The sequence below is a fragment of the Apus apus genome, chromosome 5, assembly GCF_020740795.1.
Source record: "Apus apus isolate bApuApu2 chromosome 5, bApuApu2.pri.cur, whole genome shotgun sequence".
NCBI lineage: Eukaryota > Metazoa > Chordata > Aves > Apodiformes > Apodidae > Apus > Apus apus.
In genome coordinates this window covers 49,814,911-49,842,214 of record NC_067286.1, presented here as the reverse complement: position 1 = coordinate 49,842,214, position 27,304 = coordinate 49,814,911, and the positions used below count along the sequence as shown (strand labels likewise).

The window sequence follows — 27,304 nt, the reverse complement described above, 5'->3', positions numbered from 1 at the left end:
AGTGTGAGACAGGAGCTTAAAGAAAACCTCAGAATGAACCAAGGCTTGCTTGCATCTGTCTTAAATATTTTATTTCTGAGTGCTACTCTCCTCCTAGATGGATATTTGTGAGAGCAACCTGATTTTGTTGGCCTTGCAGTACAGATGTGGCATGAACCAGTTTTTTTTCCCCACTCACTTTTACAGCTTTGCATGTGCTGGGACAAAAAGATCTATCCTCTTCTTACCCCTGCTCTCCCCTTCTCATCCTGTTTTTCTGTACCAGTCAGAAGGAGTCTACATTTCAGTCTAGCTTTGGCTGTAGTACAAGATGATACCAGTGACACAGCTTTAAACAAACCGGGTCAGAGGATTCTGAGCGTGAAAAATAAAGTTAGGCTGCAAAACAAAGAAGCTGGCTACATCCTCAGGTGAACACTTCAGTGTGCAATAAGCTATGTGCTGCTGCAATAAAATAACTCTTAGTACCTGAGCTGAGGAGTTCAAAGCTAGGTGAGGTTCCAATTTCTAGATAGATTTATAGGTAGGTATGCAGAAGCATAGATGTTTCGATTCAACTCTCTGCGCATTGCTTCACCACTTGTTAATTCTTAGTTCCTGTTGCAAAAGATGTGGTCTTTGAAAGGAGGCTGACAGGCAGGAAGCTTGATTATCTTGTTAAGGATTTACTGGTAAACCTCTCTGTTCAAGGCTTGATGCTGCTCAGCAGCAATGCAGAGGCCAGCGTAATTAAAGGTAGAGTTCAGAGGAGTGGTACCTCAACTGACTTGGGATGCAGTGGCATCTCGGTCTAAGAGAACAGGCATTTGACTAATACTGTTAGCTAGTTTGGTTTGAGAACTGAGCATAAAGTTAGACTTGTACAAATGTAGGAGGAATAGTGCACATCACTGGACAAAGCTCACTGACGGGCATAAAAATGCAGCTGGTAAACAGTATGAATGTAAAGCTGTATCAGTCTCTCATTGCAGGATTTGTGTGCTGCCAGCTCTCCCTGTCATGACAAGGAGATTCCCAAGATGGTGATGTTTCATAAGCGAGAAACTTGAAGCCTGAATTGAACTGGCAGCCCTGCACTTTTGGTTTGCCACACTTTTGTAGCCTTGTCTCTAAGTCCTTTTAGGAGCTTCAGCATAAGAAATCTGTTAGCTGTAGCCACAAGAGCTTCAGGATATTTCCTGATAGTAGATACCTCCGGTTAACTGTCAACAAGCTCATTTTTTTATATTTAGTGCTATTTCATTTAACTGTTGGTGACTGACCATCCCAGTTTGTTGTTAATATTCTTAAAATGACATTGTTCTGGCAGCCCTTTCTAATCCTGTTTCGCACAGTGTGGCCAGCAGGTCGAGGGAGGTTTTTCTCCCCCTCTGCTCTGCACTGGTGAGGCTAGATCTGGAGTACTGTGTCCAGTACTGGGGTCCCCAGTTCAAGAAAGATAAGAAACTACTGGAGAGAGTCCAGTGGACTGCTACAAAAAACAATTAGGAGATTGGAACATCTCTCCTAGAAGGAAAGGCTGAGAGATCTGGGTCTGTTTAGCTTGAATAAGAAAAGACTGAGAGGGGATCTTATTAATGCTTATAAATATCTAAAGGGCAGGTGTCAAGCAGATGGGGCCACTGGTGCCCAGTGACAGGACAAGGGGCAATGAGCACAAACTGGACCACAGAAAGTTCCATCTGAATATGAGGAAAAACTTATTTCCTTTGAGGGTGACAGAGCACTGGAACAGGCTGCCCAGAGAGGCTGTGGAGTCTCCTCTGGAGATACTGTGATCTTGTGCAACCTGCTCTAGGTGAACCTGCTTAAGCAGGGGTTGGACTTAAATGGTCTACAGAGGTCCTTTCCAAGCCCTACCATTTTGTGATTGTGCTTCTGGAGCATATAGGGTGTTCTATTATTTGAAATGAAACATGTGATGAAACAGGTTTTAGAGGGCTGTCAGTGAGGGAGGAGTGTAGTATTGCTCTGTGTTGTTTGGGATGGACCATCAGTGTGGGGATAATAGGATTAACTTCAGAAGATAAACTCCTGTTAACTCATGTTGTCTGGAAAACTGAAAAATCTTACTTGGTTATTGGATCCACCGTTGGCTCTGCAGATAAATGGAAGTATCCATTTCCCATTAGTTTTCAAGCAGGAGCATTTCTAGCAGTGTGAACCAGAAATGACAGTTAGGAAATCTTCATCCATTGAGTTGATGGAAGTTGTCCTTTTGGCTTAAATGTAGGTAGCTTTTCATGTCAAATCTTTCGGTATGGTTTTACCTTCCTTATATTGTAGTTTAGTCCTGGAGCAGTACTGCCTTTCTACTTCACCATAATAGATTTTAAGAAATGGGAAATAGTTCTTTGTGCAATTTGGCAATATCTGGAAAGTCAGAAGTAAACAAAATAACAGTCTGCTAACTAATGGACCTCTTAGTGAGTAGAGGCTTTTCCTTCTTGCCCAAGTTGTGTGAAGATTCTCTTGGTGAAGATCTGCATACCTGATTTCTAGGACTCCACTGGCAATAGAAAATGGAAGCGTGTAAAATCTTTCTTGCTGACTAGTGACTTATTCTGTGATGTAAGATAAAAAGACACTGATGATTTGTAACTGCTGGTGTAAATTAATATAGGAGGACACTTGCTAAGAGTGATGCAAAATGTAAATTTTTGGAAGCCTAATTTCAGATGATAAAACACTAAAGTGTTTTATAGTTATAGTACCAACAAATTTTATCAATATTTGCAGAAAACTTCTGCCTCCATGTGACAGATAACAACGTATCGTGGCACTGGAGAGCTAGTGTATAGTATTAAACACCCTTCAGATTACAAATCTGTTATGTAAGTTTAGTGCTCATTTTGTTTATAAAATATAAACATGTTCATATGTTTCTAAAAGCCTTTAATAGCTTCTGCAATAAGAGTTTAATATCAATACCATATCTGTCCCCAGAAGGCATACTATCTTCTGCCTTCTCATTCTCTAGCCTCTTCTCAGGTCTTTCTCAGTCATCACCAGTGCCTTCTGACCTCAGAATATCTTTCAAAAGGGATGGGTCATGTGTTTGTTTTTTGCAGAGCATTGTAATAATTGGGATGACCAGGGATGTGGGGAGACAAAGGGAGCTGGGAGTAGGGAGGACATACGTGCTCTTTGCAGTGCTTAAGGAGGCAAGCAGTTTATTGAAGCCAAGGAATTACGCTGGAACAATTTAGCCTGCAAATTTGAAGGATTCTGACCTTTGCAAAATTAATGTCTTGTAATGGAAGATACAGTGCCAAAATGGCTTGGTTTTGAAGATGGTTTTTACTAAGTTTGTAAAGAGATCACATGGTGTGGCTACCTGCCATAGCTAAGAACTGAATCTGATCATGTCTGGTAGTGTAAGCCTATGGCTGAAGGCTGAACCCTTCCCAATTGCTTCTAATTGTCATCAGGTGCTAAATATGTTTCTGAATGTGTGGTAGGGTGAATAACTCATTGCCTTTAATAATTTTTCTGTGCAGCTGTTAATCATCCCTTCTTCCCACTGAAGGCTTTTCAGGTTTTTTTTCTCCAAAGGCTGTGGTTAAAGGTTTTGTGACTCTGCTGGGAAAACAGTGAGTATAGGCTCCCTGAACCTGGGGTCACCAGTTCCAAGAAAAGAGTCTGGCAGAGCTCAGCAGCACTGATCCATCTTAAATGCCTAGTTTATAAAGAAAACAAATCCTTTTGAGTTTATATTTATTGACTTAATGGCTTTTTTAACTTGGGATATACGGATTTTATTTCTGCAATATCTGGTTTTTTATGTTGAAATCAGTAGTTCTGTAATGTTTCATTAAACCATTAGTGAAACTTTGTCTTAATATTTAGTGACTGAAGTCAGTTTATTTTCTCTAGTTACTGTTTACAGTGTCTGGTTTCTTTCATGGCTTTTTCCTCACTGCTACTTGAACCTCTGAAGTCATTATGTTGGACCCTTCACTTTGTCATTGCTCTTGCACGACAATGGGTTAGTTGGTTTCCAGCTGGATCTTTGCTGTGAGATGCTGATGAATGTGTGTGTGTGTGTTGTGGTGGGAATTTGCAGCATGTGGAAGCATTGTAGTGCTGCTGGTGAATTCCAGAGTGATGCTGCTGCTGCCTTACCAAGATCTTCTCTTTATAGTCCCTTTCAGAGCACTTTGTTCTGATACAGCACTCTAAAGAAGCACTTTTATAGCTCTAAATGGAATGATGTAATGCTTTGAAGATGTGGAGAAGATCAGATAGGTCTACCAAATGTCGTGTGTGAATGGAGTGATGGTGTGAAAATCACTTATGGTGTTGTTGTGTCTGGTGTAGTATGAGGGCTTCTATCACTTGGACCATTCCCTGTTTATAAAAAGAAGGAAGAAATACACAAATGTGGCTTAACCTCTCTGATTTTTTTCTACCTAAAAGATCCTCTGTGGCAACCCAACATCTCATTTTTTTTCAGCCTATCTAAAGAGCACTTAGACTTTGTAGTGAGACCTTTTGTCCCCCATGCTACATTATCAGTTCCTTAGGGATTATAAAGGTAAACTTTATTTCCCTGCTCTTTTGGATCAATGGTGGTTTACAGAGAGACTGAGAAAATTGAGGACTCCCTCCCCCAAATGCCAACTTTTGATCAATTTCAGTCATAAATATTTCCGAAATACTTATTGCAGAAAGGGAAAAGCTTGCTGAAAGGTAAAAACAGTTTGATATAAATTGGCTAAATGAATTCTGATTAATTTTCTGCTTCGAGTCTCAGTGTTAAAAAACAAACCACAAAAATAAAATCCCCATGTTACAATGGAGTCTTGCCATGTTTCTGATGCTCTCAGTTAATTTCTGTGTGCACTGATGGCTGCGGCTGTGAACCCAAACAGCAAGCACCCCTCACCCCAGTGTTGGGGTTGCCGCTTGGTTCCTTCCCTGAGAGACAAAATGTGGAGTCCATCAGTGATGAAAAATAATAAAAGAAATGTCACAAATATTTAGTTACAGAAATGCAGGGTATTCTGCTGATGGAAAAACTTGGGCAAATGAACTGAGCTTGCGTTTGTGCCAGGAGGAGAAATGGGGTGTTGGCAAGGTTGTGGGTATTTTATTTGTGCTTCATTTTGGTATTTTTTGGTGCCTTGCTCCATGTCTGGTAATTTCAGTATGGTGGAAAGTGTTAGTGCAGGTTTTTGCTCTGATGCATTATAGAATCATAGAGTGGTTAAGGTTGGAAGGGACCTTAAAGATCACCAGGTTCCAGTCTCCCTGCTAGGAGAGGACCTCACACTAGACCAGGCTGCACAGGCCTCATCCAACCTGGCCTTAAACACCTCCAGGGAGGGGGCATCAACAACAACCCTAGGCAACCTATTCCAGCACCTTACTACCCTTATGGTGAAGAATTTCTTCCTAATGTCTAACCTAAATCTTCCCTCTTTCAGTTTAAAACCATTACCCCTTGTCCTATCACTATCTTCTCTGGTGAAAAGCCCCTCCCCAGCTTTCCTGTAGGCCCTTCAGGTACTGGAAGGTGCTATAAGGTCTCCCTGGAGCCTTCTCCAGGCTCAACAGCCCCAGCTCTCTCAGCCTACAGCTCCCTTGGATGCCAATGTATTGCTTTTATGGGAAAATGATTTTATTTTTTATATCAAAGCAATACATTATTATTATTATTATTATTATTATTATTATTATTATTATTATTATTATTATTATTATTTATTTATTTATTTATTTATTTACTACTTTTTTATATGGGGAATTTTGGAGATGATACATTCTCCTATGTGAGAAAATTAATTTCACTGCATGAACTGGTAACTTTTTAGGCTATTAAAATGGATAAAAAAACTGCCTTTTAGTCTGAAAATTGTAAATTCTGTTGGGCATTTTTCAATCTGTCACTCAGACCAGACAGCAAAAATATGTTACATGGCTATGATATACAGCCTGATAGTAATTTTCTCTTTTAACTGTCATTCACTAAACTGTTCAGGACCTACATGCTGTATGGAGTTAGACCAATCATTTTATTTGGATGTTTAAAAAAATGCAAAACAAAACAACCCCTAAAGCTAACTATTCTACATAGTTTGAGGCCGTGGTAAAACATCAGTTTCAAAACACTGATTAAAGTGCTTTGAGTAGCTTGCTATTGAATTTTTCTTTAAATTCATACATCATTCTAACTTAAGCATGAAGTCTACTTGTATGATAATTTAAGTCACTGTTGCATATGGTGAAACTTGCATTATCGAATGGAGTTGTTCACTGGTTTCATGCGTAGAACTAGTAAGTCAGGACAGGCTTCTTCTGGCTTCTGGGTTTTGCTTGGCATTGCAGGCTCATGCAGCAGTTACTTAAATGTTTCTGTTTTTTCTTTAAGGGTTGCAGTGTGTGTGTGATTGAGCAGCACTGTGTGCAGGAGAATGGGAACATGACAAGCAGCAGGAATTTGTGCTACACCTGAATAGGTTTCTATAGCTTTAGGCGTACCACGGTAGTTGATGACATTGAAGCTTTGCTGTAAGTTAGGTGTTTAGTTTCATCACCTTCAAACACTTTTTGCCTTTTTCTTTTCTCCCAGAGGTTTTCTAACATTCACTAATAATTCCCCCCCCACCCCGGGCTGATGATTGGACCACAAGATCCCTGTCTAGGGGATATTTGGAATGAGATGTATTTTAAGAATAGTGATCTCTGGGAATATAGCTTAGAACTGACCATTTTTCAAACATCTGTTCAATGAAAGTGGGCAGACACAGTCTCTCTTCGACTAAGTTCTGTTGCCTGTTTGGAGGGAGAAGGGAAAATAGAACTGTTACTGATCTTTCTTTTCCCCTTCAGAAGAAAAGGTATGCTATGGGTCAATACCCCAAGTGAAATAGCCCTCCTGGGAGACAACAACTTTGAAATAGGCATTGGTACCTCTGGAAGCATTTTGCCTATCCTTGACAGGTTGTTGTGTCCCTCAATTGCTCTTAACTGTCTGGCTTGTCTGCAGAGTTTACAGTTTGCTGCTTGTGCCTGAGCTGCAGTGCTGTACCCATGCAAGCCTCTTTGGCTTGTGTTGGAAGAGGAGTTTGTCATAGTGTGTTGTGTATGTTAAGTGCAAGTCTCAGCATAGCTAACAGAAAGCTCGTCCTATATCAAAGAAACAACACAAAAGAATGCATGCTGTAAGATATCTTTTTCTTACTAGCTTTTTAAGGAAGGAACGATATGAGTTAATATGAAGGAGTGGTGACTGGTCCATGGCTTGGTCAGACTCCCAGAGCAGTTCATTTGGCAACCCTCTTGTCTCCATTGAGCGTCCCACACAGACAGCCCCTTGTTGTGGAATTGCTTGTGGCCCACGGCCTACTTTGTTCTCTCTGTTTATTTTTTGAGGGTCCTAGAATTTCTCATGTGTAGAATCAGCTTTCTTTCTGTGCCTGTCCCCAGGCGCTTTCACATGTGATGTGAGGCAGTTCATGTGGTTAGATGGGATTGCATGCTTGGTTGCATAAGGATTGTCCTGCTGCCCTGAGCCTGTGCCTGCAGCTGTGACCTGCCTGGGTGAAAAGCCTGGAGTCTCCAGCTTAGGAAATCTTCGAGGCAGAGAGTTGGCTAATGACAGAACCGAGGTGCATAGTTACTTGATATCTGGTTGTTTGGATACTTTTTGTTTTTAAAATAATTTATTTTGTTTTTTAAAAAAAGTTATTTTGGTAGAGGATTTTTCCCAAATAACCTCATCCTCAAAATATGTATGCTTTTATGGTTTCTGGTCCCCTGGGCTTAAGTATAAAAAGTTCTTATGTTTCAGATAACCAAAGGGGGAGCCTCCTGCCCTTCTGAAAAAGGGGAATAGACAGTGCTACAAGCCAAGCTTTCTCCTTCCCATTGCTTTTTAATCATGTGTGACATCCTACCCAAGAGTAGGCACCCTTCCTGTCCCAGCTTGTGTGCTGGTCTGGCTGCTTCGCTTCTACTGGGGCAATACAGACGGTTTCAGTAAATCCCAGTAAATTTGCCAAGTCCATTTGGGGGGATTATAGAAAACTCTTGGACTGATTCTTTCTCAAGTGGGTTTGCCAGCCAGCTTGCAAGTTTTTTTCTTCTTCGAAGTATAACAAAGTATGTATGCAGGCATGGCAAGAAATGCAGTCCTTGCCATCAGCCTGTATTCTTCCAGGGCCTCTGGAGCAGTCCTGTCTGAAGCCTGGTGTATTTCAATGGTAGTTTTGAGTTGTTCTGTTTACTCCAGGGCAGACATAGCAAAAATGTAGCTGGTTTGGTTATTTTAAGCTTAGCTTATAATACTTGGAATGCTTCTCAGAATGCTTCTGCCCTAATTTACACACACACACACACACACAAAAAAAAAAAAACAAAAACAAAAACAAAAAAAAGCATTCCCCACCTAATACTTCTTATTTATCTTGCTTAGCTGTATGAAAGCCATGGTTTCAACCATTGGGCTATTAACTCTTTCTCTATGAAATATGAATTTTCTTCTCAAAACACAGTTGAAACGCATCAGGCCAGCTGTCTGCAGCAATGCTTCCCACACTCTAATGCCCGTATATTAATCACCCACCACTTACAGACTATTGTTATCTACAAGAGGGCTTTGAAATTCTCTCTGCAAGTCGTTCTTCGTTACATTTTCTTTTTAATTTCCTTGCTGAGCAACGACAGCTCTCTGTGGTGGCTGTGAAGTGCATGCTGTTTCTAGGCCATAGAAACTCCAGCCTGGTGAAGTGGAGGAAGGGAGCAATTTGTGTCATACATGCTGATTGATCGTCTCTCCCTTTGGGCATCTTTGTAATGGTTTCCCAAAAGAAAGACTTACTGTATCAAGCAGAAAACTGGAGAAGCCATTGTGTATTCAGTAGTGTGCAGCAGTTGCAACTATAGCCAACAACACAGACGGTCTTAGAAAAGTACTGAGGGCAGAGTTAGGCAGTCCTCCTCTGTGACCTCCCCAAAAAGGGTCTTAGGTTTTCATGTATGGGGTTAGTGGGAATGAGGGTGAGAGATGCCTGTCTTGTGCTTGCTGAGTCTTTTGATTTTTAGGTTAAACTTATTAAGTCTATAAAGTGAGAAGAAGGTTATATCATATTTAAATAGCCTGCATATGTTGGGAGGGTGGCAGGGAGCAGCGATGGCTGGGCTTTTTGCCAAGCATTCAGTTCTCCTCTCAAGACTGGAGCAGAAGTGGTTTGTTTTGCTTGGTAACTTGTCAAATGCAGTGACTGAGCATTGTCTGGCTGCATATACCTGAATCTCAATTCTTGTATCAGCAGAGTATCTCTACAGATCTGCATAAACTGGCTCTACTAATTGCAGTTCTCAGCATCTTGGTGTATAATTAGTAGGCCTCTCCAGTCTCTTATCCCTGGTGTTTCAGGATCACTACAACTATTCCCTGTATGGCCAAAGCAGCAGTCAGGCACTTGGGCCTTTCTGATGAACCCCAAGTATTTGAACTCTGCTCTGGCAAGAGCCAGAGTAACTACAAGTCTTTGAACTGAAGTCCAAGGATGAGTTTAAACCATGGGGCATTGCACTTCCTGCTGTCTCAATATCCAGTCTGTCCACCATCTAGAACTGGGTATCACAGCATGCTATGTCTATCTCCCTGGTCACGTACCTGGTGTGTCCCTTTCTGCCAAAAGGACACAGTGGGTCCCATCTCAGCCTGTAGCTCAATGCCTGCTTGGGCTGGGACCATGAAGCATACTTGCTTTATGGAACTGACTCTGTACGTGTTCAGTTGCATGGCTGCTTGTGTAATGTATTAGTTTTTCTTTGGGCACAGCTAGACCATGTAGGGGTTGTTGCCTCTGCTGAGGCCAGCATAGTTAGATCCATCTGACACAGTGCAGTACCAGTCACCAGCTGGAGTTTTTAAATAATTGTGGTTTTGAGGCACTGCTTCCAGAATGGATCATCTATCTTAAGCAATGGATTTGTGGAGATGTATTTGCAATGGAGTTGAAGCAGGATAACACATCTGGACAGGGTGCTCCTGCTGCAAGACAGGCTCTCTGTTCTCAACCTGACCAATGCCAGTTCCTTTTCTTTGTTCCCTTCCCTGCTCTGTTTGCAGGACTAGTCTGTGGAACCAGCCTGGATATCTCTGTGGTTGTGATGAACACAAGCCATAGGATAGCTTAAAAATTTCTTGTTAAAGGTTTCAAGCAGAGAACAATTAGCACAAGTCTCCATGTGTGTAGCTCTGGGAGGCATTCTGTGCACAGGGGTAGAACAAGACTTTTTAAAATAGGACGATAAGTGGCTGCAAGGCACTGTGTTTGTTCTCTCTGGCATTTATACACGTATCTTTGGATCAGGATCAAAGATCTGTGAAGCATATGGAACGTGGTGTGATGCAATTCACACACTCTGAGGGGAGATGAGAAATGAAGAGCAAAGTAGAACTGCCTAAAACTGAGATGCTCACTCCCCAGCATCACACTCTTCCAGCCTCTGCTCACCTGGCAACTGTATTGGTCTCAGGGGTGTAGGTGCTTAGTATGCATCTTGAGTCACTTCTGAGGCCATGATTCAGAAGTGCTTCCTAGGCAGGGAATATAACTGAACAAGTGCCTTCCTGAATTTGAATCAGGTTCATTAGTGCAGATTTTTATTCTCTGCATTCTAGTATGAAGCAACCCTTTTCCATTGGTGTTTGGTTTTACACTTTCCACACATTTCCAACATTAACCATTCCTTTTTTTTTTTTCTTTTCTTTTCCAGGAAAAGAGGAGTAGAAGTAATACAGGTAAGTAAAAACTAAATTTGAATTTTTTCCCCTCTGTTTTCTTATAAAGAAGGTTTATTGATTTTAGAAGCTGTCATTTAGATGTGAACATGACCTGTGTTTAGTTGTTTGTTGTTTGGGTTTTTTTTGCCATTAAAATCGCTGCTACAATTACTATTTTTGGAAAAGGGATCTTCTTTTGAGAAACATGTGTTGAGCCCATCTATTTTTAACAGGTGCCCTGGTGAAAGTAGTGATGCAGTTTGGCTTTTCTTGTGTCTGTTAATTAATATGGTTTGATAGTTGATCAGACAACATAGTCTGTGTTTGTTGCATTCATGCTTAGCAGAAACAGGATCTGGCCTTTGAAAGAAAACTACGGCAGAAGGAGTGGTCTTGTAACCCAATAAGAAGAGAAATGATACTGGGTGCCTTTGAGTTAGTTGTAGCACATGTACAGATAGGTTCAGGTATTGGCTACATTTGTTGCTTCTTAGGTCTGAGTAGTTGTATTTCACTCAGATGAGATGTTACTTAAAGGTTGATGGCAAATTGGGAAAGGAATTACATTACTGTGACAGCTGTAACATAGAGCACTACAGCCCTAAAAGATCAAAGGGGAAGCATGCTCTTTCCTTCCTTATTTTGTTTACTTAGAAGAGCTGTGTGTCATAGTTTTCACGCTTGCTGATGCTTACTTACCTAGTGCTAGTTTTGCACTCCGAGGTTGTCAGGGTGTTTTTCACAGTTGTTTTCTCATATATCAGTAGCAGAGATGAAACTGCCTGAAAGGAGAGGACAAAGAAGAGAGGGGGAGAATGGGGTGCTAGCCACTGATAGTTGAGGCTACTCTTAAGTCCATGTGGAAGGCGATTCTCAACACCAGCAGGAAGTAGGAGAAGAACACTTAAAAAATTAGCAATCAGGCCATCTTATTTTAAAGAATCCACTATTGGGAAAGGCTTAAAAAATTCTCATGGCTAGTTAAACTGGAGAATGTGTCTTTCAGGTATGTGTGGTTGTCTGAGAACTGCATGGTATTACAAAGAAAAAGGGCATATAGATTACTGGCTGCATTTACCCATACTTACAGTACTCTTTCTTCCTTACTTGTACCTCCTCTTGCTCAGAGCTAAGGAGTAGCTTCTTTTATCAGTTGTGATAATAGCATATCCAGATTGATAAATAGAAACCAGCATTTGTGAAGCACAGCTTCACAAGCAGCACAGGGAGAAAGCCTATATTTGTATCACTCTCTTGGGGACACTAGTCTTTTAATAATACTCCAATGTATTACAAATCAATAGTTGCATTTGTTATATGTGCCTTGTGCCTGCACTGTACATTTAAGCAGCAAGGTACTTGTATGAGGTGGATTCAATGAGGCACTGATTAACTGAGCAGAGGGTAAATTCCATTTTACCTTGTGGATTAAAACCACTGTACTTCCACAGGTTACTTGTTAGCCTTCTGATGTTTGTGCAGCTAAATGGCTAGTTATCAGATGGACACAAAATTATTTGAAACTATTACTTTACTGGAAGAACATTTTGGGAAATATTTGGCCAGACTTTGTGTGAAAGTACTTAATGGATTCAAGTTTCACAGCATAGGTGAGATGTCAGACTAACCTATAGTGGGAATTTGTGCCTCAAAGGCATACCTCACACAGAGATGCCTGGTGCTCTGCTAGAGCAGGGTGGCTGGCTGTGTGTGATCACCCCTCACCTAGCACGTGCAAGTGTGCAATCCTGATGCACATACAAGTAGCCAGTAGGAGATATGTCAGACACGGACTCTTTCTCCATCCAGCATTACTACAAAGCTTTGCTTGAGTCATCTCTTGTGATCTGTCCTTCTAGTCCTGCTTCCAGATGAAGGATGTTTTGGTGTTGATCTGCTGGACGAAGTTTACTTGATAGAGGGAATATTTTTTTCCTGTGCTAAGCAGCAGTCTTGCTTTGATTGGTTTCCCATTCTCCTCTTGTATAGAACCTATCTTGTTCAAGAGAAGCAAGCTCTTACTCCCAACCACATGCAAGTAATTCAAAACACAAAAATATGCAGGCTGTTTATCTGTTTTCTTCTTTATATACATGCACAAATATTCCAAATGTAGATGTGCTTTCCAGTAATAAGTAGTAATTTGAAAGGTAAGATTAAGTTGCTGGCTTCCAGATAGCAAGTGTGATGGACTGGCATGTGCTGACTTCCGTGAATAGACAGCAGATTATTCTTTTCCATAGATGCTGCATAGGAGCAGGAAAGACTAAAGTCTACAAAGTATTCAAATAAGCACATCTGTGACTTCTGTTTCCTTTTTTGCAGTGAGAAATTAGGTTGGTCCTCTGTTCTTTACCTAGACTGATGGAATCCTCTTATTATGTTTTCTTATGGCTAACTGCGCTGTACACATTATCAGTGAGCTGCTGCTGGACAGGAGGTAACATTCTGTGACTTCTGTTCAGGTGCTGTGTTTTGTTGTGTCTCAGACTTCAAGTTCCAGCAGAAAGAATGGTTCTAGCTTTCTATTTTTATTGAGTGAGGAAACATGTGCATCCTCCAAAGAGAAATAGCAAAAGAATAAAACTGGCAGTGGGATGCTAGGCAGGCGTGCTCCTTTATCCAGGAGTAAGACGTTATTTAAGCATCACATTTAAAATAAACAAACATCCTTTTGATTTGTGTGGTGATAAGGAATTTTGTTTTGTTTTGTTTTAGAAATACTGATTAAATTTTAACATAACAAGAATTCACTGTGAACTCCATGCACATGAGCTGAAATACATGACACAGTATTGTACAATTGAGTAAATCCATCAAGCTAATTGGCTTGAAAGATAGTACAGTAGGTGAATCAAAAAGTGAAATTTCCAAAAACAGTTTGAGGCTGAGGCTTCATCCAAACATTTGGGAGAATGAATGAGTTAACTCATTTTTTATTTTCCATTGGGCACCTGAGTAGCAGCATCTTCAAGGTCCAGCAGTGTTTCAGGTCGAGGTTTGCTTTCTGCAGCTTAAATCTGGGTCAGTGGGGCAGCTATGAATCAGTGTTACATTGCAAGAAAAAAACCAAGTATCTTCCTGGCTTTTAAATATGGGCTTTTATTAGAATATTGTGCTATATCTCTTACTTTATAGAATCATAAAATTGTTTTGGTTGGAAAATACCTTGAAGATCATCAAGTCCGATTGTTAGCCTAGCACTGCCAAGTCCACTGCCAAGCCATGGCCCTAACCACCACATCTACATGCCTTTTAAATACCTCCAGGGATGGTGACTCCATCACTTACCTGGGCAGCCTGTTCCAGTGCTTGACAACCCTTTTGGTGAATAAATTTTTCCTAATATCAAATCTAAACCTCCCCTGGCACAACTTGAGGCCATTTCCTCTTGTTCTGTCACTTGTTACTTGGAAGAAGAGACAACATCCACCTCACTACAACCTACTTTGAGGTAGTTGTAGAGAGTGATAAGGTCTCTCCTGAGCCTCCTTCTTTCCAGGCTAAACAACCCCAGTTCCCTCAGATGCTCCTTCTAAGGTTTGTTTTCTAGACCCTGCACCATCTTTGTTGCCCTTCTTTGGACACATTCCAGCACCTGAATGTCCTTCTTGTAGTGAGGGATCCAAAACCTTGTGGCAGGTCATTTGTGTAGTTTTTCTGAAGCAGGCATCACCACGCTGTTGGGGTGCTTTTTGAATTGGGGTGCTTACCTGTTTGTACCCCGAGAGGTAAGGAAATGCCCTTGTTCCAGTTTGGCAGGAGGGATGTCTGAAAGATGTGTCCAGGCTCCTACAGAGAGCCTGTTGCTGTGCTGGCCCTAGTGCTGGTGGGAGCTGTGCTAGGAGTCCTGCATGGCAGGACCTCAGCTCCAGCTGCTTCAGAGGCCTGGGGCCACTTAAGGCCCTTCCTTGGGGCTTCCCAGGCTGTGACACAAAGGGAAGAGGAATTGGAGGTGGTCAGCAAACTTGGTGTTGCTTTCTAGAGAAAGCACTAATTCAACTGTGTTTAATCTTAAGGCTGCACTTAAAGTTTTTTGAATGTAATGCTCTTGTGGTTCCTGTGGAGGTTTTGTACCTCCCCTTTTTTTGCCAGCTCTTCCCATCCCTAACAGCTGCTTGCTCAGCTGGAGTGGCTTGAACTCGTGGCCAAAGGAGGGGTAGGGATGCTCTGAACAGGTGACAAACATGACCGAAGCCCATCTGCCATGGCCTGCAGGCACTTACTGGGCAGCCAGCAGCTGGCAAGGCTGAGGCAGAGCAGTTCTTGCTCTAGCAAAACTTGCCAGTAAATGCTGACACTGAAGCATTTCTTAATAATTTCTCATCATTTCAAGGGAGAGACTGCCTCCGAAGTTATGCAGTGGTTGTCAGAGGAGACATTTACAAAATAAAAAAAATATATTGTTTAATCATGAAATCTAGCAAAGAAGGGGTTTAGGTAGTTTGAGAAACGTAAAGCTGTTTCTGATTGCTTTTAATAAAAACCTGGTTGTGTTCAATTGTACCTCTTCATCCCCAAAATTGGCATATTTTAAACTGCAAGTTGATAATTCTTTAGCCAGTAAAGCATCCAGTTTCTTATGTCCTTATATGCTGGTGAGGGAAAGAGACAGCATCTCCATCTACCTTGTTTTCAGGAAAAATCTGTTTGGCTTAGTTTGAAGAATGTATCATTGAAAACATGTGCAGTAAAATGGAGATGATCACAAATACCTCTGATGGGGACATGCATTTATTTTTGTTTCACAAGCTATGCAAATCCAGAATAATTAGCTGCAGCCCTTTGGCTTCTGACAAGTTGCCAGTTTGCTCTTTGTGTGACAAAGTTTGGAGCCTTCATATTTCTCGCAACTTCAAAGCCACTTCAAGCACATCCATGCCCAAGCTTTCCTAGAGCTCTGGCTCACATTTCTTTTATTCTAAAATAGTGAAGATTTCCTATTTTTAGGGGGTATTTTTGGTTCTAATGAACACTAATGCTCTCTTTTATCTTAGAAAGATGTTCTAGTCAGTTGGCAATAAAAGTGGGATTAGTCATTGTATTTCAAGCTGCACATTTTTTAATAGCAGTGGGATATAGAGGACAACATGTTTTTCAATGTGGAACAGCTGATTGTAGTAGTTACAACAGTGTCAGCTGCTGGTTTGTTTTTCTTTTTTCCCCCCCAACTCTCTGGAAATTGAGATATTTGAAATCTTTTACTTTGGAGAAGAAACTGTCCTTTGAACTGTGGGTTTACTGAAGCCTGCAAAGGAGAATTGAGGGTCCCCTCCCCCGCTTTTTTAGTTCTTCAGTCAAAGTAAAATACCAATGACAACAGTTTCCACTAATTGTTGCCAGGGAACTGTTGTTTTCTTGAAATGTGGAGAGGTTTATTTCCACATGAAGTATTAATGGAATAACCTTGGAGCAACAGTGTTCTAACCAAGAAAAGGAGCTTACAAAAGATATATCTGATAGCATATACAGAAAGATGTGACTGGAAGGCTTCCAAAGCAAGCAGGGTTGTTGAGATGTTGAAGAGCTGGCTCTTCAGTACAGGGAGAAGAAAGTTTATTTTCATATGCATGCCAGCCCTTAAGTAAAGTGCATGTTCTCCTGTGGATGGCAGTCAGCTTTGCCTTGAATGCATTTTTGGAAATGATACTATGGAAGCCCTCTACGCCTCCTCAGTCTGGACTGCATTAGGTTCTTTGCACACACTTTGAAGGTCGAGGTTTGCTGATTTAAAATCTTTAGAAGATCCTGATATTTCTTAGCTTTAGGGCTACACAAAGTGTGCTAAGCACACAAAGTATGGACTTCCAGAAAAACTGTCATAATCTCAGCTTCAACCCCAGAAACAGCAGGACTGTGCAAGAACGATTTCCAAGCAGAATCCTCTCTCTGGCCCTTCTTAGTAGGGGAGATCTCTCTATATGAAGCCTTGGTACCTAAGAAGCAGCACTATCCAGAAGGTTCCAGTGCAGGGAGAGATGCTTTTGGCATGCTGCTATATATTGCATCAGCAGACTGGTCAGTTAGGTACAGCGTGGCCCTTTCTGGTCCAGTGGGGAAGAAGAATAAATACACATCCGTAGGGGCAGGGAAAGAAGAGAAAACTACAGAACATTTCCACCATGTGGATTAAGTAGATTAAATAAGCACTTATTCTTAAAAATTAGCCAGGGTAAGCCAAACAAATCAAAATACATTTAGATTTGATTTATTTTCAGTATTGGTGAGGGAATGAGAGAACCATGAAGAAATTTTTGTGGTTTAGAAAGAGCTTTTTACTAACTGGTTTGACTGCTTTCTTTTGACTGTGAATCCCAGTGGCCTAGAAGAGGTGTGGGCTCCACAGTCACTTGCAGAAGTCACCTGGGGGAGTGAAAACATGATTTAGAAATCTGCAACTAATATGTAATGTCAGGTTTGAGCTTGTGCTGCTTTGGCCCATGGAGCCAGCTCTGCCCAACCCTTTTGTCTTCTGACTCCGTGGTTTGTAGTGATGAAGCAAGGATTCCTAACAGTGCTAAAGGCTGGGACTTGGGATGTCCTGGGTAGAAATTCAGTGTGTCTTTGCAGTTCAGAGAAGTATCTGAGAAGCACCATAAATCCCTCTTCAAGAAACAATATGGATAAAAATAAGACCCTGACAGAAATGCTGGGTAGTAAGACTCTGTATTTTCCTTCTTTTGACAATAAATGCTTTGCATCATGCAGTCCTGGTGTTTGCATAAAATTACAATTAGACATTGTTTTTATTAATCATGATTACTGCAGTGGTACCTGTAGGCCAAGAAAGACCAGGCTTTAATTTTGGGCTGCATTAAACAAGAGGATTATTTGTCTCACTGGATGCAGGTGTTCTGATATGGTATCAAAGCAGGGTAAATGGAATGTGTTTGGAGACATTTAACTCAAAAAATGCCTTATTTTTAAACCAACCTGTCTCATTCATGGTTTGCTGAAACTGCAAAGTCTGTGTTCGAGCACAAATGTGCAGGCAGCTCTTTTGACCTTCTATTTGAAGTCTTTTCTTGGAGTAGGAAGGATGGGGAGTTAATTTGATACAGGGGCAAGGGTGACTGTCCCTCTCACCCTACTACTGTAGTGTCCTCTCCCAGATGAACGCCCCATCCTTTGTCTGTTTTGAGGGTGAAATAATGCAGTTCTCCTGCTCAAGGAGAGCTACAAGCTTATTCTTCTGACAGCAGTTGTAACCTTGTCTGCTTTCTGGGATTTTTGTTCCACAAGGACAGTGATGTTCCTCTGGGAGCATTGAGTGGTACCCACCATAGCTCAGACTTGCTTGCTTCCAACCAAAGGTTTATAGAGAGAATATAATCAGAACAGCAGACTGTTTGTGCACTTGCCTTCCTCAGTGAGGGTGCTCGTAGGTCTGAGCTTCCAGAGGACTCTGCAGAAGATGAGTGGAGTTTGGGGAAGTCTTTTTAGTATATGTTGTTGCCTCTTCCTTTCTTCAGCTTCTGCAGAAGTTAGTTACTCCTTTGATCTTAGCTGTGACCTGAGATAATTGTATCTGGAGAACACTGCATGCATGTTTGCTCTTCTGACACTTCACAAATAAATGAGATAAACATATTCATGTCGCAAGATTGAATGGGCTCCAGTAAAACCTGGTACTTAAAGACATTAGGCCCTAAAGTTTTTTAAGTTTTCCTCTATTTGGTCTTTAGAGAAACTCTTAATACATGTACTTCAGCTGCCCCTTTATAAAGCAGGGCACATTCAAACACAGAAAAACCTGATAATGTTTTCCTGAACCTGACTGCCTTCATGGAATGACAGCAGAAGAGTGGCTTCAACTTAATAAGAACAACTGAACTTCTTCTCCCCAGTTTCACTTTTTCTCCAAGGAGCACTGTGTTTTAAGAATGATGTCTTTTGCTAGAAAGAATGTTTATCATTCACTTTTAACTCTGCATTTCTGGTGAAAGGAATACATCTGTGTTTTTTTTTTCTTTGGCAACAAAGAAAGTCTTTGCTGTATTTCTGAAGGTAGGCAGATCAGACAGAAAGGTTTCTGCACATGCTATAGGTGTTTTCTGTTCCTTTGATTGACTTTTTGCACTATCTTTCATACTGACCTAGCATATCAATGGAAAACTCTTTGAACTTTTTACAACTGGTTTTGTCTAGTTTTTGTGGGTATTTACTGGTAAAGGTAATTTTGCACTGGTACTGAAAGCAGCGCAACAAATAGCTTACAGTGGAAATTGTTGAATCTAGGATTTTAGTCCAAGAAAGAAAGGAGAGAGACAGAAGAAATGTGGAGTATTGCAAGCATAGTTTCTCCAAAGTGAGGTAGAAGTACGTTATGTAAAGTGTGTGTTTCTTTAACATATGGTCATGTTTATGAAAAATGTGAGACCTGTGAAATGTTAATTTTATTTTTTATCCCTCTTTCCTTGCATGACCTGTCAAAAAGAAGACCAATGCTGCAACTTGCTAGATGATGTTAGTGTGGTTCTCTGATGGCTATACCAGGAGCAAGGATGGGTCAGCCACGGTTAATACATGGATTGAAATAGTAATTGGATTCCTAAGAGTATGATCTGCCCTAAGCAGTCCCTTAGCAAGTGGTGGAAACAGACTCCCTCCTTTGGAAACCTCTTTTCAAAGAGAAGAAGGTTGAGAACAGAAGTTCTGGCAGGTTCACGTTAATGTATCTCTTGCTCAGATTTGTACTGGGGATAATACCATTTATATGTTTAAAGACAATGTGCTACTGACATAATAATCAATCTGTATAAATCCCAAAGTCAGAGGAACCACCAAAGCCATTGAGCTTTGTGTGGTGCTGGGGACAGTTTCATTCATGGTAGTCACAGCCTGGGCTCTGCTGCTTCCCCTCCTGCCCAGCCAACCATAGAGCTGTGGTTTTGTTCCTCAGAGGCTCCACATCCAGGCACACTCTCTGTAACTCAGCTGGGCATTAAACACAGAGCAAACCCCAACTGGCCTTTAATGTACAGGATAGATTCATCACTGAAACGGTGATGCCATAGTGCATTTTATTTTGATTGTTCTCTTCTTATGTCAAGGTTGTTGTCAACGTTTGACCCAGTTGGACAACAATGCTCTCGATCCCCTCCCCCTCCTACCCAGGTAGGGAAGGAGAGAGAGAAAAAAAAAGAGACTTGTCTAGATTGAAAACTGAACCGTGCAACTTTATTTAGAAAATTAATATGTGATGTTAGAGTGTATATATATATAGTGATTATACAAAAGTGTGGCAGAAACCTCTCACCTCCCCCCACCCCCAGCAACTCCCACAGCACTTCCCTCAGATGAGACAATTCCGAGGAATCCCGAAGCTGCTCCTGGAGAAGGCAGAGAGTTACGAGGGTCAGGAGGGCTTGGGGTCGATGGTCCGATGATGATGGGCAGGTGGTGTTGTCCCAGACGCCGGCCACGAACAAAAGAAAGAGGAAAAGAGAGAAAAAGGAAGGCAGATAGACAGGCAAGGCGAAGCGGCGAGAGAGCAAAGCAGGAAGGAAGGAAGTTTTCTTCTGTCATCTCCGACCTTCCCCCGAGCCTACGTAGATATATGGAATGGAATATCTCTGGCCAGTTTTGCTGTTCGTCTAACCCAGCCTCCCATGGCGGGGGGGACCACAGATCCCCCCGTAGTGTCTGAGCCAGCAGAGCAAAGGCACGACCTTGAGAGCCCAGCAATTACAAAAACATTCCAGTGTCTTATCAACCTAGCAGAACACGCAGTTGCTAGTTGAAGAAAGCTCACTGAAATAAAAAAAAAAAATCAGCAAAAGAAAAACTGGCTTCATCCTGGCTCAAACCAGGACATTCCACCCCTTATTCCATACCATACATTACGTATAGGCTCTATACCTTACCAGTTGCTAAATCAATAGTTCTCTCCCAATGTCAAATTACCCTGAGGTACATATTGTACCTCACCATCCTCCATCATCACACACCAAGTATGTCCAGGTCCCTGAGCAAAAGCAATACCCCGGACAGGTTTACCTTTGCCTGAAGCAGGATAGACCCAGACACTTTTACCCAACAAGTTTCTTTCACATACCACAGGGACTTTATCCCCATCTGTAGTATGCAAAAGGTCTGATTGAGCAGCCCCAGCCCGATTGATGGATCCTCTGGTATTAACTAACCAGGTGGCCTTTGCCAAATTTTTATCCCAGTTTTTGAAAGTTCCACCCCCCATTGCCTTTAGGGTAGCCTTCAACAGACCATTGTACCTTTCAATCTTCCCTGAGGCTTGTGCATAGTATGGGATATGGTATATCCACTCAATACCATGCTCTTTAGCCCAATCAGTAACCAGACTATTTTTGAAATGGGTCCCATTATCTGATTCAATTCTCTCTGGAGTACCATGTCTCCACAGAATTTGCCTTTCAAGACCTATGATAGTATTCCTGGCTGTGGCATGAGGCACAGCATATGCCTCCAACCATCCTGTACTTGTCTCCACCATTGTAAGCACATAGCGCTTACCCTGGCGGCTCTGAGGCAGTGTGATGTAGTCAACTTGCCAAGCCTCCCCAAATCTGTACTTCGACCACCTCCCCTCATACCACAACGGTTTCAATCGTCTTGCCTGTTTAATTGCAGCACACGTTTCACAGTCGTGGATCACCTGCGCAATAGTGCTCATGGTTAGATCCACCCCTCGATCACGAGCCCATTTGTATGTTGCGTCTCTGCCCTGATGACCTGAAGCATCATGGGCCCATCGAGCTAGAAAGAGCTCACCCTTGTGTTCCCAGTCTAAGTCTACTTGGAACACTTGAGCAGCCTCATCTGCTCGTTGGTTGTGTTGATGTTCCTCAGTGGCTCGACTCAGAGGTACGTGTGCATCTACATGACGTACTTTTACCACCAATTTCTCTATCCGAGCTGCAATGTCCTTCCAGAGGTCAGCAACCCAAATAGGTTTACCCCTTCGCTGCCAGTTATTCTGCTGCCACTGCTTTAGCCAACCCCACAAGGCATTTGCTGCCATCCACGAGTCAGTGTAAAGATAGAGTCTCGGCCACCACTCTCGCTCAGCAACATCCAAGGCCAGCTGGATGGCTTTGACCTCTGCAAACTGACTCGATTCACCTTCTCCTTCAGCTACTTGAGCAACCAGTCGTGTAGGACTCCACACGGCAGCTTTCCACTTCCGGCGGTTCCCTACAAGACGACAGGAGCCATCGGTGAAAAGGGCAAACTGTTTCTCAGTCTCTGGTAGATGATCATATGGTGGAGCTTCTTGAGCTCGTTTCACCACTTCTTGTGGTGGCATTCCAAAGTGGGTGCCTTCTGGCCAGTTTGTAATTGCTTCCACAATACCTGGATGGTTAGGTTTCCCTATTCGAGCTCGCTGGGTGATTAAAGCAGTCCATTTACTCCAAGTCACATCGGTGGCATGATGAATAGGAGAGATGTTATTCTGGAACATGAATCTTAGCACTGGTAATCTGGGCGCCAGGAGAAGCTGCGCTTCAGTGCCGATCACTTCTGAAGCAGCTTTAACTCCTTCGTATGCTGCAAGTATCTCCTTCTCAGTAGTGGTGTAGTTGGCCTCGGAACCTCTGTAGCTCCTGCTCCAGAAGCCCAAGGGTCGACCTCGAGTCTCTCCTGGTGCTTTCTGCCAGAGGCTCCAATTGGGACCATTGTGTCCGGCTGCAGTGTAGAGCACGTTCTTGATGTCTGGCCCCGTTCGAACTGGACCAAGGGCCATTGCCTGCACAATCTCTTTTTTAATCTGTTCAAAAGCTTTCTGTTGGTCAGGACCCCATTTGAAATCATTCTTCTTTCGGGTCACCTCATAGAGGGGTTTCACAATTTCACTGTAACATGGAATATGCATTCTCCAGAAACCAACAGTCCCTAAAAAGGTTTGAGTGTCCTTTCTAGTTGATGGCGGGGCCATAGCTGTTATTTTATTAATCACATCCATGGGGATCTGGCGACGACCATCTTGCCACTTGATTCCCAGGAACTGGATCTCTCGTGAAGGTCCCTTGACCTTACTTCTTTTCACAGCAAAACCAGCATCCAGAAGAATTTGGATGATCTTTTTACCTTTCTCAAAAACTTCTTCTGGTGTGTCACCCCACACAATGATGTCATCAATGTACTGTAGGTGTTCTGGAGCTCCACCCTTCTCCAGTGCAGCATGAATCAATCCATGGCAAATGGTTGAGCTGTGTTTCCACCCCTGGGGCAGTCGATTCCAGGTGTATTGGACTCCCCTCCAGGTGAAAGCAAACTGTGGCCTGCACTCTGGTACTATAGGAATAGAGAAGAATGCATGTGCAATGTCAATAGTGGCATACCACCTAGCTGCTTTCGACTCCAGCTCATACTGAAGTTCTAGCATGTCTGGTACAGCAGCACTAAGCGGTGGTGTCACTTCATTCAGGCCACGATAGTCCACTGTTAGCCTCCACTCGCCATCAGGCTTTCGCACTGGCCAGATGGGACTGTTGAAGGGTGAATGGGTCCTGCTGATCACGCCTTGGCTTTCCAATTGCTGGATCAGCTTATGAATGGGGACCACCGAATCTCTGTTGGTGCGATACTGCCGTCTGTGCACCGTTGAAGTAGCAACTGGCACCTGTTGATCCTCAACCTTCAGCAACCCCACTACAGAAGGGTCATCTGATAGGCCAGACAAAGTACGCAGCTGTTCAGTATCCTCAATCTCTACAGCCGCTATACCAAAAGCCCATCGGTACCCTTTCGGGTCACGGAAGTATCCTTTCTTAAGATAATCTATACCAAGGATGCATGGAGCATCTGGGCCAGTCACTATAGGGTGCATCTGCCACTCCTCACCAGTAAGGCTCACATCAGCCTCCACAACAGTCAGCTGCTGAAAGCCTCCTGTCACTCCAGAGATAGTGACGGAGTCTGTTCCCTCATGATTCGACGGCACCAGTGTGCACTGTGCACCCGTGTCCACCAAAGCTCTATATCTTTGTGGTTCTGATGTGCCAGGCCATCTAACCCACACAGTCCAATAAACTCGGTTATCCCTCTCCTCCTCCTGGCCGGAGGCAGGGCATCTCTAAGGCTGAGCATTAGAACTCGATGAACCATCCTGATTATTGACTGATGCAACCTTCCTCTTGGAAGAACCATCTCCTGGGTTTGTTCTGTTTAGTAGCTCTTGCACACGCAACTGGAGAATATCAGTGGGTTTCTTATCCCAAACTCTCATGTCCTCTTTAAAATGATTTTTCAAGAGAGACCACAGGTGGCGTCGCAGCGAGTCCTGTCTTCCTCGCTGCTGTCTCGTAGCAGGACGTCTTTTATTAATGACTGCAACATGTGGCCCGTCGTCTCTAGGGAGAATCTGGGGTTTACCTCCCCATCCATTTGGCATCCTATTCTTTCTGTCAGTCACATTTTCAATTGCTGAGGTTTGGAACTGAAGGGAATCAGAGATGATGTCTCCATACTGTCGTGCTTTGAAAGCCACCTCACGCACAGTTGGTCTTGCGCCTTCATTAAAGCATCCCATGAAGGAGAATATATGGGCATGTGCTGCTGGCACAGCTTGAGCAAATCTCCGGAACATCGGTGTGTCACACTCAACATCATCAGGATTTGTAAGTCCATCTTTATCATAGATAACTTCTCTCACAGCTATCTCTCTCAAGTATGTGATGGCTTTCTCAAGAGTGGGTGTTCTACTCCGGCGCCATTCGATGTCACCCTTGTGGGGGTATCTCTCTCTCACAGCTGAAAGGAGTCGGTCCCACAGGGTGGTAGTTCCCACCTTATTACTAAGTGCTCTGTCAATACCAGCATCTCTGGCCAGGGATCCCAACTGCTTGGCTTCTCTTTCATCCACGTTGTGGGTTTCAGCACCACTATCAAAGCATCGGAGCAACCACGGAAGAATTCCCTCACCCTCAATGCGGGTAAAGTCCTTTCTCATGAGGCGCAGTTCTTTCATAGAGTGAGGATAGAAAAGGACGTCGTCGTCATCGTCGTCGTCGTCATCTGATTGAGGAGGGCTTGCTGTCGCTTTATCCGTTTGAGAGTGGTCTGGTTTTTTATCTGTCTGAGAAGCACCCGCTCCATCAATTGTATTAGAATTCTCTTCTTCCTCACCCTCACCTTCTACTGCTTTAAGGAACTCTGGACATCTCAGACGGGAGCGGGTGAAAAGGGTGGAGCGCTTTGCCTTCGCCTTGCTCCTAGTCACAGGATCAACTAGCCTGATTTGTGATGGATCAGACTCTATCTCTGTAGGAGCAGTGGTTTTTGTAGCAGTAGGAGTGGTGGTATTGGCAGCAGTGGTGTTGGCAGCAGCAGTGGCAGCAATATTGCCTGTGGGGGAATGGCAGTGAGCAGAACAGCAGCTGGCCCTACGCATCCACATTATATTATAAACATTCAGCAAAAACATTCCTACTGTGACAATGCTATTCAGATCAAAAGCTGGGAGATTCAACTTGAAAGAAAACAGAGGTTTAAAGATGGACCATCTAGAACTTGTACTATAGGTGTACATATACAGTGCCCCCATAAAGAATAGTATCATAATCCCTAAAATGACCAAGCCTGTGATTATACGGTTGATGATGGCTACCGTTCTATCAATAAACCACAAAACGATCACAAGAGCAGCCACAAAAAGCAGAATGCTCTCGGCTGCATACCACAAGTATAGTTGCAGGCTTGATAAAAAATCTAGTAGATTCATGGCATCAAATGTCTGTTCAGTTTTCATTCCTTCAAGAAATTCAGCAAAATTGCTCGCGATTGTTACGTGAGGGATTTCTCCCATCAGAGATGGAATTTGTAATCTGGGCTTAAAAATTCGAGCCCCACGTTGTGGCGCCAATTAATTGTTGTCAACGTTTGACCCAGTTGGACAACAATGCTCTCGATCCCCTCCCCCTCCTACCCAGGTAGGGAAGGAGAGAGAGAAAAAAAAAGAGACTTGTCTAGATTGAAAACTGAACCGTGCAACTTTATTTAGAAAATTAATATGTGATGTTAGAGTGTATATATATATAGTGATTATACAAAAGTGTGGCAGAAACCTCTCACCTCCCCCCACCCCCAGCAACTCCCACAGCACTTCCCTCAGATGAGACAATTCCGAGGAATCCCGAAGCTGCTCCTGGAGAAGGCAGAGAGTTACGAGGGTCAGGAGGGCTTGGGGTCGATGGTCCGATGATGATGGGCAGGTGGTGTTGTCCCAGACGCCGGCCACGAACAAAAGAAAGAGGAAAAGAGAGAAAAAGGAAGGCAGATAGACAGGCAAGGCGAAGCGGCGAGAGAGCAAAGCAGGAAGGAAGGAAGTTTTCTTCTGTCATCTCCGACCTTCCCCCGAGCCTACGTAGATATATGGAATGGAATATCTCTGGCCAGTTTTGCTGTTCGTCTAACCCAGCCTCCCATGGCGGGGGGGACCACAGATCCCCCCGTAGTGTCTGAGCCAGCAGAGCAAAGGCACGACCTTGAGAGCCCAGCAATTACAAAAACATTCCAGTGTCTTATCAACCTAGCAGAACACGCAGTTGCTAGTTGAAGAAAGCTCACTGAAATAAAAAAAAAAAATCAGCAAAAGAAAAACTGGCTTCATCCTGGCTCAAACCAGGACAGTTGTTTTTATAAAGTTGAAAGAATTAATTGTTGTTCGTATTACAGGTGAGTAAAAGCATGTCAAGAAAACTTGTCCTCTGCAGTTTAACTTAAAGTTTGCTTGTTGACCTTTGACCTACAGGATCCTAAAGCAATACTGTCAATTAACCAGTTATTAAGATATCAGACATTTCAGTCACAATAAAAAAACCTAAATCAAACTCTTGAGTGTTGCTTCTTTGTCTTTGAATAGTAGTGCAACAGAGGTTATGAGCAGGAGAGCAGACACTACCCCTGTGTACAACCCATAGACTGCTTCTGTCATTGCTAATGAACTTTCCTTGTGCTATTTTTTGCTGTTATTTTAGGATCCAGGATAGTTCAGAGTCTTACTTGAGTTCACTAATAATTTCTTCAACCTGAGCTTCGTTACCTCATATAATTTCCCAACTGGAGTACTTCCCTGAATAAAAGGGATTTTGGATCTAATTTAAAGTTCCTATACACGTTAACTTACATTTATATTGTGTCCTAATTTGAGTGTCTGTTAGCAGGTGGGTATTCAGTGATTGGTAAAGACCTTTTTTCATAGAATTGTAGAATACCAGGTTGGAAGGACCTCAAGGATCATCTGGTCCAACCCTTCTTGGCAAAAAAACCCGAATTCTTCCTGTTACCTTGCCGAAGTGCAAACAAGTTATTTAGAGTGTTTTGACAGAATAATCTAAAGACGGGATGGAAAAGATGCCATTGGGACTGAGCTAATACTGCAAGAGACTGAAATGTAGGGGAAACAACTGTTGCAGAGGAGTGTTTGGCCAACTTTGCAAGTGGATAAAAGCTTTTTAGCTTTGTTTTTGTAGTAAATTGTTGATTGGAGCCAAAAGCTTCCTTTACTCAAAGATCTAAGTGCATCTGACAAGAAGCTTCATTGCCCAACTCCAGTGTCCTGTAACAGCAGCAACGTAGAGTTAC

The 27,304-nt window shown here is 42.7% G+C and overlaps 1 protein-coding gene across 3 annotated transcripts in view; it reads left to right on the top strand.

Annotated features, from left to right (window-relative positions):
• Window positions 1–27,304, top strand: part of ITPK1 (inositol-tetrakisphosphate 1-kinase) — a 158,245-nt gene that overhangs the window by 25,655 nt on the left and 105,286 nt on the right. For all 3 annotated transcript variants that reach the window (XM_051620286.1, XM_051620287.1, XM_051620285.1), the window contains exon 3: window positions 10,735–10,759. In XM_051620286.1, coding sequence (XP_051476246.1) covers window positions 10,735–10,759 — 25 coding nt within the window. The remainder of the gene's footprint in view (window positions 1–10,734; window positions 10,760–27,304) is intronic.